The 14,300-nt window shown below is 33.7% G+C and overlaps 2 protein-coding genes across 2 annotated transcripts in view; one reads left to right on the top strand and one right to left on the bottom strand.

The window, feature by feature from the left end:
• Positions 1-916: 916 nt before the first annotated feature.
• On the bottom strand, positions 917-9,157 carry Uev1A (Ubiquitin-conjugating enzyme variant 1A). Its single transcript, XM_023165042.2, has 3 exons — positions 8,904-9,157; positions 8,534-8,802; positions 917-1,909 (listed from the first exon to the last, which is right to left on the bottom strand). The coding sequence occupies exons 1-3, from the start codon at positions 8,926-8,928 to the stop codon at positions 1,769-1,771; spliced, it is 435 nt and encodes a 144-aa protein (XP_023020810.1). The 5' UTR covers positions 8,929-9,157; the 3' UTR covers positions 917-1,768.
• A 2,776-nt stretch (positions 9,158-11,933) lies between these two features.
• LOC111509324 (importin-4) overlaps positions 11,934-14,300 on the top strand; it is a 75,228-nt gene continuing 72,861 nt past the window's right edge. Inside the window, exons 1-2 of the mRNA XM_074186667.1 lie at positions 11,934-12,091; positions 12,193-12,365. Of these exons, the coding sequence (XP_074042768.1) occupies positions 12,038-12,091; positions 12,193-12,365 (227 nt within the window). The 5' untranslated portion in view covers positions 11,934-12,037. The remainder of the gene's footprint in view (positions 12,092-12,192; positions 12,366-14,300) is intronic.

Raw genomic sequence — 14,300 nt, 5'->3', positions numbered from 1 at the left:
GTATATTATGTTTGTGTATTAGGATCTTCCTACCAATAAATCATTCATTCATTCATTGCTATTCATTATATTCCATTGTACTCATACTTAGTCATAGCTGTAAACTCAATTATATTTGTCTTGTAGTTGGAGTTACTCCTGTTAGATAATAAACCTTTAAATTGGTGTACCATTTCAATTTTGTATGGATGATACAGAAAACGTTCATTGAAAATCCTTTTGGTCTCGTGAAGGTTACGCATCGCACCGTAAATAAAAATCGCTTCAATTTTTTTCTTCCTACGGACGAGAATTGACCATTTCAGAGATTATTGACATGGTACCTTTCTACTAGTAAAACCGAAAACTAAATGAAAATATTCTAACTGAATAATGATGTTCATTGTCGTACTGACATTTTTTGTCGTTTTTATAAACAAAAAATAACTTGACACACCTTGGGGTTGTTGGAATTGTTGTTGGAATATCGATATAAATGTGTTTGTCTTCAGGAAATTATTAAATGTTCCGCCATTTTGTAGTAGGTGAAGCTATTGACTTCATATTCTAGGGTTGTGAAGTATTTGTCAGGGAGCCTTAAAATGATGTCACAAGACCCCCCTTTCCATTAAATTTTTTCCCAGATGGCGCCCAGTCGTCATATTGAAAGGGGGGGGATATTAAAGAAATGCACTGCATAGTAACCTGTCTGTCTGATGACTATTCTCTGATTTTCTAATAGTACCAAATGTAAAAAACCTTTTAGATAGTAGATAGTAGACTTGACCGATCCAACGAGTTAGAAAGATGATAATAATAATAATTTATATATCAAACTGTATTTCAGAATGAAAAATAGGATACGATTTTTTCTTCAGCATATTACATAAAACATATTTTACCTAAATTAAAATTAAATTGAAAACTAACGGGGATATTGGCTTAAACGAACCTCAGTTCTAATTACATTTACTTCAGTTACAATTATTACAAGTGTATTTTGTTAAAGATCACAAAATTGTTCAACAAATATTTTAAAATTTACCCTAACAAATAACAGCAACACAGTCCACTTAAAAAAATCATAAAGGAAATGAAATAAGCAGTACAGCTTTTAAATGCTATGTCACATATTAAAAAGCTTGGAAATACTTTCATTTCATTTGAAGTAACAAGACTGTTGCAAATTCAACGTGTATGTCACTGCCATCTAAGATGATTAAGAATAGTTCTGAAAGGATTTGCAGAACGCGGTAAACAATTTGCGGTGTCAATATTTCAAATTATTTCTGGTTTTTTGGGTACTTTCACAATCAGAAAAACAGACAAAACTGAATCGATAGAGGATTTGCTGAAGGGCAATAAAGGGAAAACTGAAGAATTTCCTCTTATAGGGATGAACTGTTCAATTTACACTTCAGCTGAGCTTCTCTAATGATTTAGCTTTGATTATTTTACAGATTAACGAAGGTTCACAATACCCGAAAAACAGTAAGAAACATTGACTCCTCCACAAAAAATATCTTTCAAAGAATATTTCAAATTATATCCATACATTCTTTACCAATTTGGAATAATTGAATCAACTTATATACTTAAAATATTTCTTGCTATACATAGCTCTCAAAGCTGTACACCTTTTCAGTAGAAATGCAACATTTTCGATATTGAGGTGACACTGCGACTGGTTCTGCTAGATGAGACAACATGACTTGCTGGTGCAGGTATCAACATTCATGGGACACATTGCAACCGAAGATAAAGGAGGAGTGTTTTGCTGACTTGACGGCTAAAAGCAACTGCCCTCTGGAGGCTGAGTGAGCTTCATGTTTTCTTTTAGTGTCATCAATCTACGAAGTTCTTGTAAAACGGTTTTTATGGAGTAATCTCTCTGCCACCTCGCCAACACAGGAACTTGTCTGTTATCCACCTAAAAATTGAGCCAGGATGAATACATAATCTCCAAACTTTTATTAATAATGATAATAAAGGAAAAGTATTGAACCGCTGACACCATTTTGGAGAGCTTGCTTCACCATAAAATCTGGTCAGGATAAAATTCAAATAGAGCAGGTCACTTTCCAAAGAGATGTATTTCAGAGTGATCCCTTCAGTCTTCCACATTTCTGTATCTTTTTTTATTATTAAAAATATACCAGAGTACAGTTCAGCACAGTTAAGACACTATAAATCAGCAGAAATGCTGTTCTCGGGATTCACAAACATTCAACATGACAAGTGAAACACGAAAACTAGAAAACCATTACAAAGCTCGTAGTAGTAACTTATCAGACATGTGCCTCGAGGTTCATATGTTCTTTTAAACTATTTATGAATGAACTAAACCCTGGCAACTCAGGTATATGAACAGGTAATTCACTGAAGAATTTTACAGCCCGTGTAAAAGGATTGTATAATCATTTTTTCCATGCTGCATAGATAAAGTGGCAACAGAAATGTCAAGGTACTGCTATGCCCTGAAAATGATTACACAAAATATATCCACCGAGGCTGCGATATTAGCATATAATGGTTATATTCAGAGTCACATCAGATATGGCATTATATTCTGGGGAATGTCTGCACATACACAAAAAATATTCGTATTGCAAAAACGGTGTCTCAGAAAAATATTCAACCTTTCTCAGAGAGATAAAAAAATATTAACACTAACAGGTCTCTATATTTGTGAATCTGTGGTATTTGTCAAAGAAAATATATATCTTTTTGCGACTCATGATAGGAACCACACCCACAACACACGAAACAAAAATAACCTTTTGAATATAAAGACACATTTGACCTATCTTCAAAAAAATATACCTTTTTCAATCATGAATATTTATAACAAGGTACCTGAATCTCTGAGAACTCTGTCTTCTGTAATCATGAAAAATAAATTGAAAACTTTGCTTTTCCCCAAAGCTTATTATTCGCTGGGAGAATTCTTCAATGATAATTTAAACTGATGTTGTTCACATTGAATATTTCATGTCGTATAATTCTGCATTGTGATGTAGTTTAGTCTCTTTTGAACCCTACATATAGATGTATATGTTCGTGTTCTGTATCTAATATAACAATATTACATTAAGTATATTGACTGTGATAACCTTGTTATTTATACATGTGGCCGTTTATATTCTTAACCAATATTAATGATATTGCCTCATGATTTTTTTACTATTTCTGTAATGTTTACTGTAATTGACATGTTCTACACCTGAAAAGGTTTTTTATTACAAAGAACTAATAAAGGATATCTATCTAATTCATTTCTACCCCTTGTATAATACTCATAAAACTAGTTGTTGACTAGTAGATGCCACAATTACCCTATATGATTAACAGATACCTAAGATTCGCCATTGTAAACCAAGTATCTATTAATGAAACTTAAGTAACTGGAACACCTATTTTGAGCTCCATTAGTACAATTTTATTATCTATTATCAGTCCCAAATACTTGGTTTCTGCAGAGTTCACCTTTAGTTTATTATGCGCAAGCCAATTTGAGCATTTAGAGAGATTCATTAACTGTGTTCTCCAGTAAATGTAAATCATCTCCATTGTACAAAAGGACCGTGTCATCGGCGAACTAAAATACCTTCCCGTAAGCCCGGCCTGTCTCAGTGACAGTACCATCAGTGTATACAGCAGGAGTCCCAAAAAGGATCCCTGTGGTACGCCACAATTTTTTTTTAATATGTTCGCTCAAGGATCCCTGTGGTACGCCACAATTTTTTTTTAATATGTTCGCTCAAGGATCCCTGTGGTACGCCACAATTTTTTTTTTTAATATGTTCGCTCATGTTCTCACCAACAGTGACAAACTGGAATCTTTCTTTTAAAAATGTCTCAATGAGCGAATAAGTTTTGCCCCTTATATTCATGCAACATAGAATCTTATGAATTCCCTTTTTGAATTCACCAAGTTTATTCATTTGTTTAATACTGGTGGGGAGTTTGTTGAATATTTAAATGCTTTGATAGAATGGGCTCCTTTCTGTAACAGTTAGTCTATGTTTTGGGTATACATAGTCAAAATTTCTAGTGTTATAAACATTTTGTGGTAGACTATTTTCAAAAAGTTTGTTCAGCAATTACCATTCTTTTTTTTTTATCCAATTCTGATGTAATATTATGAATGAGATGGTCCTTTCCACCAGGAAAAAAAGTTTATCGAGCTTAAAACCTCCCGAAATCTTCAAAAGCAAACTAAACTTCTCTGAAGAGGCGAAATACCTTGGTACTATCCTCGACAGGAAGCTAACATGGAACGCTCACCTACAGAGTAGAGCAAAAAGAGACAATTGACCATAATATATTAATGAAAAAATTCGAAGCTATATGTCTTAAAGGAACAGTGCTAGGATGGTTTAAGGACTACTTAAGCGATCGAAGACTAATCACTAAAGTGGGTAATGTTCTCTCATCTCCTATTAACACAAAATTTGGGGTACCTCAAGGAAGTGTCTTGGGCCCTTTACTATTTCTTATATATATATATATATATATATATATATATATATATATATATATATATATATATATATATATATATTAATGACATCAGTTTATGTCAAAATTGTGACTTTATGAATTTATTTGCTGATGATACAATGTTAACAACATCTCATAAAGATTTAGAGATAGCTTTGACAAAAATGAATATCTGCTTGGAAGCGATTCATAAATACTTGAACGTCAACAAATTAAAACTAAACGTGTCTAAAACAAAAGCCATGGTTCTGACCACAGCATATAAATATATAAACATAAATTACTATTTTTTGGAAATTAATAAAGAAAAAATAGAATTTGTAACCGAAATTAAATACCTGGGAGTCATGTTAGACAACTGTTTATCTTATGATACACACTTCAAATACATAACTGAAAAAATATCAAAGAAACTTTACTTTTTTACTCGAATCTCTTATCATTTGTCAGTTTCTTCCAAGGTCACTATATATAACACAATCATTCAGCCTCATTTCGAATATTGTAGTACATTACTATATGGGTGTGATCAAAACAAAATTTCAACTTTACAAAAACTACAAAATCGTGGAAAGAGAGTCATATTAAAATGTAATCATTATACAAGCATAAAGTTTATGCTCGACGCATTACAATGGTTATCAATACAAGAAAGGTTCTATAGATCAGCAATGATATTTATTTTTAAGACTATTAATAATATGTTACTATCTTATTTTGAAAAATTCATTACTTATCGTGATAGTACTCACAACTACGAGACAAGACAAAGTTATCTTTTTCACTTGCCAAGATGCAGATTAACCAGCTCAATGAAAATATTGATTTATAAAGGTTTAAATCATTTTAATAAGCTGCCAAGAGACATAAAACAAAGCGAAAGTATTTATATATTTGAAACTAAACTAAACAACTATATTAAAACAAACACACTTTTGTAGGAAAAGATTCAATGATGCAGAACATCAGTAGTCTTAAACCTTAACATTTATTATCATGTATCAGTATGTTTTAAATTGTTAGTATAGTCTTATCTAAGTTAGTTAACTTTGAATTTTGTTTCCTTTTCTATTTTATTTCTCAATATTGTTAGGTTACAGTCATATGTATGACTCTAGTTATTAGTTATTATTATTGTTGTTCAAGGACATATTATTATTGTTTACAGATTTATTATTATTGTATATTATTATTATTATTATTATTATTATTATTATTATTATTGTATGTATATTAGGATTTCCTAAATAAACGTATTCATTCATTCATTCATATGTTGCTTATGAACAATGTCGGAGGACAGTGGGACGATCATGGGGTCTTTCACCCCGTGTGGTCACCTGGACCTACACTGCAATAATAAGACCTATGTTAACGTAAGGAGCCATCGCATGGGGACCGAAAGTTCTACAAGCAACGGCCATCCAAAAATGATATCAAATACAGTGACTGGCTTGCTTAAACATCACAGGAGCCATGAGAACAACTCCAACCGCGGCAATGGAATTAATTACTGGTCTGACCCCTCTGGACCTGTACGTTAAGGAGGTTGTGTTATTGGCTATGTTACGATTGCACTCGGCTGGTGTAAACTTTGAAGTAGGAATGGGTCAATTGAGGCTGAGCCTATGGCGAGAAGCGTTTACTGCGCAACCTCTGCTGCAGGCAACCAGTGATGCAATTGAACCCATGTTAGTGTTTACTAAACCCTCCAAATACAAATAAAACAGAACACCGAGTCAGATGCTACAAATGCAATACGCATATATACAGACAGCTCAAAAACCAAAGAAGGCTCAGGATGTGGAGTGTACTCCAGATCACTAAGCCTAAGGATTGAGTGGAGAATTGGAAAAAATACCAGCGTGGTCCAAACAGAACTGACTGGTATCTCAATCACCACAAAAGAAATAACCAGGAAAGGAATTTCTGGCAAAAACATAACAATCTGCACTGATAGCAGACAAGCCCTATTAGCCTTGAACAGACGTGTTACCTCAGGACTAGTACTAGAGTGCCACCAAGGTTTAGCCAAAGCCTCGTTAGATAATAACATTATCCTGAAGTGGATTAAAGGGCACGACAGGAGTAAAGGAAATCTCATTGCCGACTCTTTTGCCAAGGAAGCAGCTGGACTAAGAATTTTAGGACCCAGTGACACCTACGGCCTGATGACTTCGACAATTGCTACCACGACAAAGGATGCAAACTTGCCAGGATCACCCTGAGCGACCCTGGGAAGTTGGCGCCGAAGAAATATCTGGCGATGACCAGAAAAAATCTACGCTTAACAGTAGGATTTTCAACTGACACTGTCTACTAAGGAAACACCTCAACAATATGGGGCTAGTGGACACACCTCCATGCAGGATGTGTGAACAGGAAGATGAAACTGTCAGGCATGTCCTATGCGAATATCTGGAGTTACCGTCAATAAGGGGTGTGTGTTCGGCGAGTCTTGGCCTACACCTGCCAATATAGAGGAGGTCTCCCAGAGACCTGTCCAACTTCCTGGAAAGCACAGGATGGACGATGACCTAGGAGGTCAACTCCTTGGGAGGAGATACCTCCCCGTAAGCCCGGCCTGCCTCAGTGACAGTACCATCAGTGTTTACAACAGGGGTCCCAATACGGATCCCTGTGGTACGCCACAGTTATTTTTTATATGCTCGTTCACGCTCTCGCCAATAGCGATAAACTGGGATCTTTCCTTCAAAAATGTCTCAATGAGAGAATAAGTTTTGTCCCTTATACCCACGCAACATAGTTTGTTCGGAAGAACAACATGGTCAACAACGTCAAGTGCCATTTTTAAATCAATGAACACTGCAATAACCATTCTTTTTTCATCCAATTCTGATGTAATATTATGAATGAAATGTATTGTGGCGCTTGGAGTGCTGCTATCCTTGATAAAACCATACTGATACTCATCAAATCCCACATTACAATTAACAAAGTCCATTATTCTTGTCTTTATTATAGTTTCAGTAATTTTTGAGAATGAGCACACAATTGTTATAGGTCTATAATTTTCTTAGTTTTTGTTATCACCACCCTTAAATATTGGTAATACTTTTCCAGTCTTCAGTATCTCAGGAAATACCCCGGTTTTGAAAATATCGTTTATCAGAGTAACTTCGCTATTTTTTTTTAATGAGTACCTTAAACTTTATGCTTCTGGAGAACACAATACCGTGCCTTACTTGTGGTAGGAGAGTACATGGAAGCTATCGGTATGACATTCGGAACAGAAATATGTGCAATAGTTTGGATTTGAGAAAGAATTTGAAATTCACCATCTGGATGCCGAAAAGATATATACAAGAACAATGTTGCTGCTACAAATATATTGCTTTCCGTTGCAATCTTATTTATAGCTTTGGATTATTGTCCGAAGATTTGTATCTTATAAAATGATCTGTCGTCCACTTCTCGAATATGCACATGTAATCAATTCAAGTTGTCGTAATCCTGCATTAAAAAATCTCCAAACAGCTGGAACATTTAGACTAAGGAGTATTACCAAAATGCGTCACCCTCAGAACATACTACACAATCCCTCAAAAGCACTGATTTATAGAACTACAAAAGTGAAACCTATAAAAGAGAGACTATCAGATCTAGGAAACTGCTTTGCCAAAAATGAAACTAACTTGGAGACCCTACAGGCATTATATAGGAAAAGAGCTGAAGGACAACCATCCAAATTCAAATACCCGGAAAAAACTATTTGGGAAAACATCAAATCACTCTCATAATTTATAATTTTTTTTTGTCAGAAATATAATGTACCTCAAATCTGTTATGTAAGCATAATATGTGAAAATCACTGCAAATATTTAAAAATTGTACACTGGCTGAAAGACTCCGGTCGATGGCCCTTTGGTATTCACCAATAAATGCCATTTTCCTTATGATATGTTCATTTATGATGTGACTAAAGTTATCAATAAAGTTACACCTATTCATCCAATAAACCGGCCTGAAAATTCGATAAAAATTCAACAAGAATCACAGCAATTAAGCAGAATCATTGTGTGAAACTCACCACTCCTGTATTGCTGTTGATACAGTTTATATTTATTCTAGATATAAACTTTGCTGTTGGTGCATCATCAGGATATTTTTGGCCACACTCAATCTTGATTGAATACATTCTATTTTCATATGGTGTTCGAGGAGGTCCAATTATCATGCCCATCCAATGTGTCAAAGTCATATCATCATCGTTTTCTAAACCCCAACTGATAGTTCCATCTGATACACCTTTCTGACCAGCTTCCAATTCCTCAAGAAGGCGAAAGTTTCGTGGCACGACTGGAATATTTTAAATTTTTTGTAAACACAATCTACAATTGATATTTGAATGCATCTATTCGCGTATCTATAAAAATTAAAAATTACAAAAAAACACTCACCAACACCGGTCGACTGAGTCGCCATGATTTGATTTGACTCGCCTCACCTCCTAATAGTCGTAATTATATTGTTTTCGAAAATATTTCTGACGAGTCAATATATGAATAGAATTTTCTGATAATGAAATCGTAAGTCAGTAACTTATCACGAAATTAGACGGAAATATTGAATAGATAAGAGATACTATCTTTTGAAGAGAGGAAACTTCAAGAGTTGGTGAATTGGATGGTTGGTATTTGAGAATTTGAGTAATTGGTATTTACCTTTCCACTGTACAGTGTTGCAAATAATGCCAACCCAATAAAGTTGATTTGCGTGATGGTTTTCCATAAACTATCTTTATACATAATACGTGCTTCACAGACTATTGAATATTCTACTGTCAGAAAGTAATTTTCAGAGAGAACTGATTTTTGTCAAAGAAATCGCTATCGACAACTACTGTAAGGTACATATTATCGACTCCATTCTCTACAAAAAACTACGGAAACAAACTATTTACCAGATCTATCCCATCAATTAATGGACCAATAATAATTTGAGCACCCCTGTTAAAACTGATAAAGCATAATTTTACTGTAGGAAACATCAGGAGTATATGAGTTGACTTGTGGTTCTTGCCCCAAACTTTATTTTGGCTAAACGGGGAAAACCTTATCCCAAACATTAAAAGAACGCAGGAGAAGTTTCTCGATGTGAAAATAAATTCAACATTTTCACAGAGGAGCATAAATTAAATCACAACTATGATCGAAGTACCTCCTTTGGAACAGAAAGGTTTGAAAGTCAATCTTTTGGAGTTCTCAGGAATTGATAGATTTAGGAATTCGGAAAATTTACTGAATGACCAAACAGGATTGAAAAGATAGGCAAAGCAGATAGGACAGATTCGATAGAAAATTTTGGTAGATGAATTTCTTCCACGGACTTTTTACTGTCTTCACAGGCAGTGAATTCCTGGATAAGGAAATAAAACTAAAAACGTACGTTTAGCTGAAGATGATGTGGTGCTGCAGGTTTTTTCGGGTTTTCCTGCAGCTGAAAAAGCAAATGCGCCACCGGAGCGCCAATTGATTTTTTATTGTTATTTTTATATTATACTACTAATTAAATATTTTTATCAAGCTGAAGCACTAATTGAAAGAAGTATTAAATCTAAATGCCCAGAATGTGATTGGATTTTTGCACACCGAAAAAAAACTCAAATATATGAGACACAATGACGTGTACTTTGTTAAAGAAAAAACTAGACCAGAATAAAAATCATTTGTTATGAGAGTATAATGTCATACTTTGCACGTAATACTTTTTGAAATATCATATGTAAGTGTCCGTTGAGATTTATGGGGCTACTCAGTTTTTTGTCTCTCTGTTTTGGCTACGACGTTCGACTAATGGGTATAATATTGTTAATGATCAGGATCAACTTATTTTGATTTTATTTCCGTCGATTGAAACAATAGGAAAATAGATAGTAGTTTCATTTTCAAACGTCCTCGACAGAAGTTTTGAAATATGAAATATGTCAATGTTTTTGGTTCACTCCCGAAACCTTAGATTCAGTACAAGGAGTTCTCAGATATTAGTTTGTTGTGATGATTATCGAGATGGTAATTGTTGAGTTAGAGGTTGTTGAAATTGTAATGCTGTTTATAGGGTCATTTGATTTTTGATTAGACTATTTATTTTCTATTGCCGAAAACAGAGGTAGGTTTCAGCCTCCGGGACATTTTAAGATGAGTTTATATATAATTTCTTAATTTTTTTTGACGAGCAAAATTATTGAATACGAGAAGTTACTGATAAATATTTTTTTTGTGGAAAATATTATGTACTCACGCCTTGGCTTATCGGGGGGAAGTGAAAAATTTTCCCTCTTTACGCCTGTATGAAGTTCTTCATTATAATATTTATATTTTTTCAGATCATGGAAGGTAAAAATACTCAAAAAAGGTCGATGAAAACAACATACAATATGAATTATGTGTTGGAATGAAACCCTAACGGCTTTCTATCTCTTCATTTGTATACACACAATGTGAAAAAATTCCAAAAGGGAAAAAAATCAAGTTGGAAGGAAACTCTTAAAAATGTGTAGATCATGCATAGAAGTTACTTTCGGATACAATTTGGGAAATGCCCTCTCACTTTGTCCTCTTCAGTTTATAATCTAAGCATTCGTCATAGACTTATGATACACTGTTTGGAACCTTTGGTGTAGTAATGAATATTACTGGAGTTTTTTCCCCATCATCAAATCGTTATTTTCAACACCTCGACACGTGTTTCGATCACCAAGTGATCATCTTCAAAGAGGAAGATTAAAACTAGCTAGTTTTATCATCTTCAAAAAGGAAGATAAAAACTAGCTAGTTTTAATCTTCCTCTTTGAAGATGATCACTTGGTGATCGAAACACGTGTCGAGGTGTTGAAAATAACGATTTGGTGTTGGGAAAAAACTCCAGTAATATTCATTCATCACAGATAACATCCAAAGAAGCGCTCCACAATATAATATTTGAAAGAGTTACGATATAAAATTTCACTTACATGAAACACTATGATTTTCAGTGGTGGACTTCGAAATAAGACACCCGCTTCATTCTTTATATACTAAGGACTTTTTGGATAACATTACAAGATGTGGTACTCATTTTTTCATAACATTATAACTTTATGTGACCGAAATAGACAAATTCTGTATAGATATGAAGAAGTAAAAAGCTAAAAACTCTTCAACAAAAAACTAATCTCTCCTGAAAAATATACCCCTTGCAAATGAAATTATATATTATTCTAGAGCGAACAATAAAACCTTATATACAGCAAATCAAAAATAAAATCAGAACGTTGACATTTCAATATGTTAAATTGAAAAATTATCATAGCAAATGAAAAAACACACATCCAAAATCAATGAAAATGACGTTACTTTCTTTATTTTGACAACTCAATATAAGATTACATTTTTTTTTACATTTACATTGCATCCAAGTCCGGCACTAGCGACTAGGCAACACTGACTAAGCTGAACTGCGTACCGCTGTCAGTGCTGTCATCTGTATCTGTCATTGTCACTCAAACTTAAAAAGTTAATGTGTTATTTATATTTTTTTATTAATCTTAGAAGCTATGGAGGCAATCCTTTCGAAATTGCTTGTACCCAACAGCAAAACAATTCAAGAGGTTTGTAATAATTTGTTTCAGGGGACATTGGTTGAAAGATTTTTTAACCTCACATTACACATGTGTTTGGAATACATATCAAAATAAATAATATTCTTTAGGGCACCAAAGAACTGAAAGAAGCTTTCAAAACACAGGAAGCTATTCCGGCTCTCTGCGATGTGTTAGTGACTTCTTCACATCCCCAAATTAGACAATCTGCAGCTGTTCTTTTGAGGCGGAAACTTGGAAGAAAACGTCAGTGGAGTAAATTGAATTTAGATATTAGAACCAGGTATGTTTCATTGGCATTTAGTTTAGTTTTTTAATGGATGATTCTATAATTTCAATTTTCACTTTGAAGATCGGCCTCTTGAGCAAAGTTTAATATTATGGGAGACTGGAAAATACTATATAAATTACTAATTAGTTTATTAGAAATTTCTAGGTACCTATAGAAAATAAAATTTTATATGGTACTTAGAAGTTATTTTATATCTAGACAGACTTTTCAGCGAAATGGTCTGTATTTTTGAAAATGTATATAGGCGTGGTGTGTAGGTTTTCCCGATTAACGTGAAGTTAGCCACAGATATCTACTCATACTTTCTGGCATAGGGAAACTCTTTTTTGGAATAGAGGAGCAAACACAGGCAGTATTGTCAGACTGTTTTTCTTCCTTAACTTCTTACGATCAAGGTAATTGGATTCGGGTAGTGACGTAGTCCTACACGAAGCCTATAATTATTCACCCAATCTGTAATCTATTCAATATATTTCGAGTGCCAACATTTCTTGAGTTTCGTAAATTATGATTCATGTCTCAGGTGATATAGGTATATAGGTAACCAATTTAGTTGATCCTTAGGGACAAGAAAAAATTATTCTTGGGGAGTGAGTGTCAGAAATTCTAGAAAAAAATTCAATACAGTTTATTATATGATTTTCACTATGAAGAGTTTTACAAAAACCGTGACACGTGTTTCACTATACAATAGCGTCCTCAAGTATATGCTTGAGTTTATGCTTGAGGAGGCTATTGTATAGCAAAACTGCTGTTTTTGTAAAACCCTTTATAGTGAAAATCATACAATGAACTGTATTGATTAGTGTTTTAATATGGATTTTCATCAAGTATTGGCCAGTTCTATTCAATTAAAAATTCTAGAGTTTCTCAAGAAAGGTTATGAGTATACAAGTTGAAGTCAATTTGTTTTCTCCCAAGAATAACGATTGGTACCAAAAATAATGGTTATGTCAAAAAATTGAATTGAATGTTTGACCAAGGACATATGAGGCTATGAGTGCAATAACGGACTAACCCCAATATTTGTAAATGGTAGAAAATGAGTTTTAAAAAAAAGTGAAAATTTGAAGATCTACTATAACCTTGTTTAAGAATATTTTTGGACTTGAATGAATGGAAGTATGTTAGATAATAGTCATTTTATGAATTTGATCAAAAATTTCGGGTACACACCTATATTCCATTTTTTAATGTGGGTTGGTCCACTTTGCAGTTAAAATATTTTTAGCTATTGAATGGGTTATCCCACAAAATAATACACTCGATATTACATCAAAGACTTTATTCGAACATAATGTGTATACAAACATAAGAAGTTAGAATGTTTAATTCTCTTCGTCGTCAAATGGGCCAATTACTTCACCTCCGGCTGCTTGAGCTGAAGATCTCAGGTTTTTATAAAATTCATGGTGCATAGGAGGTATCAATTCCATTAACTGAAGAAGATCTCATTTTTTGGCTTCATTAATGCTATTACCATTTGGATACAAAAGTGGCAATTCCATTGTATTCTTGGAAACAGATTTCCTTTTTTTAAGATCGTCTGTTTCAAAATAAACATCTTCGTGGTTTGAATACTTTTATTGAAGAGTATTGGGAAAGTCTTTCCTAAACCTCAACCATTGAATTTTAAGCCACTCTACCTTGGTTTTGGATTCCGAAACTTTTCTGTTTCCAGCAATTTCGTAGAAAAAAAAATTGATTTGTCCATGTTTATTACTATGAATGGATGTTTTTTCCTTGGTTGATGATTGGTTCAACTGTGAAAGGCTTCGCTTAAATGACTCAAAAACTGACTATATTGTTCTCTCTCTTAGAAATCATGACGTGGAGTTGAAGTCAAATGTGAAATTTCTAGGAGTAATGCTTGATTCATCTTTAACATGGAAATCTCATGTTGATTATTTAGCGAAAAAACTATGC

This window comes from Leptinotarsa decemlineata, unplaced genomic scaffold (genome assembly GCF_025532065.1).
Source record: "Leptinotarsa decemlineata unplaced genomic scaffold, Ldec_3_MD MMD2_P_RNA_scaffold_4, whole genome shotgun sequence".
Lineage (NCBI taxonomy): Eukaryota > Metazoa > Arthropoda > Insecta > Coleoptera > Chrysomelidae > Leptinotarsa > Leptinotarsa decemlineata.
Note: the sequence above shows the minus strand (reverse complement) of the source record. Positions and strands in the feature narration are given on the sequence as shown.

Excerpts from the sequence above, each read along its gene's own strand:
- Uev1A (XM_023165042.2), bottom strand. The coding sequence starts at position 8,928 with ATGGCGACTCAGTCGACCGGTGTTG. Across the intron at positions 8,803-8,903 it reads GACTCAGTCGACCGGTGTTG|TCGTGCCACGAAACTTTCGC; the intron begins GTGAGTGTTTTT and ends AAAATATTCCAG. Across the intron at positions 1,910-8,533 it reads TCAACAGCAATACAGGAGTG|GTGGATAACAGACAAGTTCC; the intron begins GTGAGTTTCACA and ends CTCAATTTTTAG.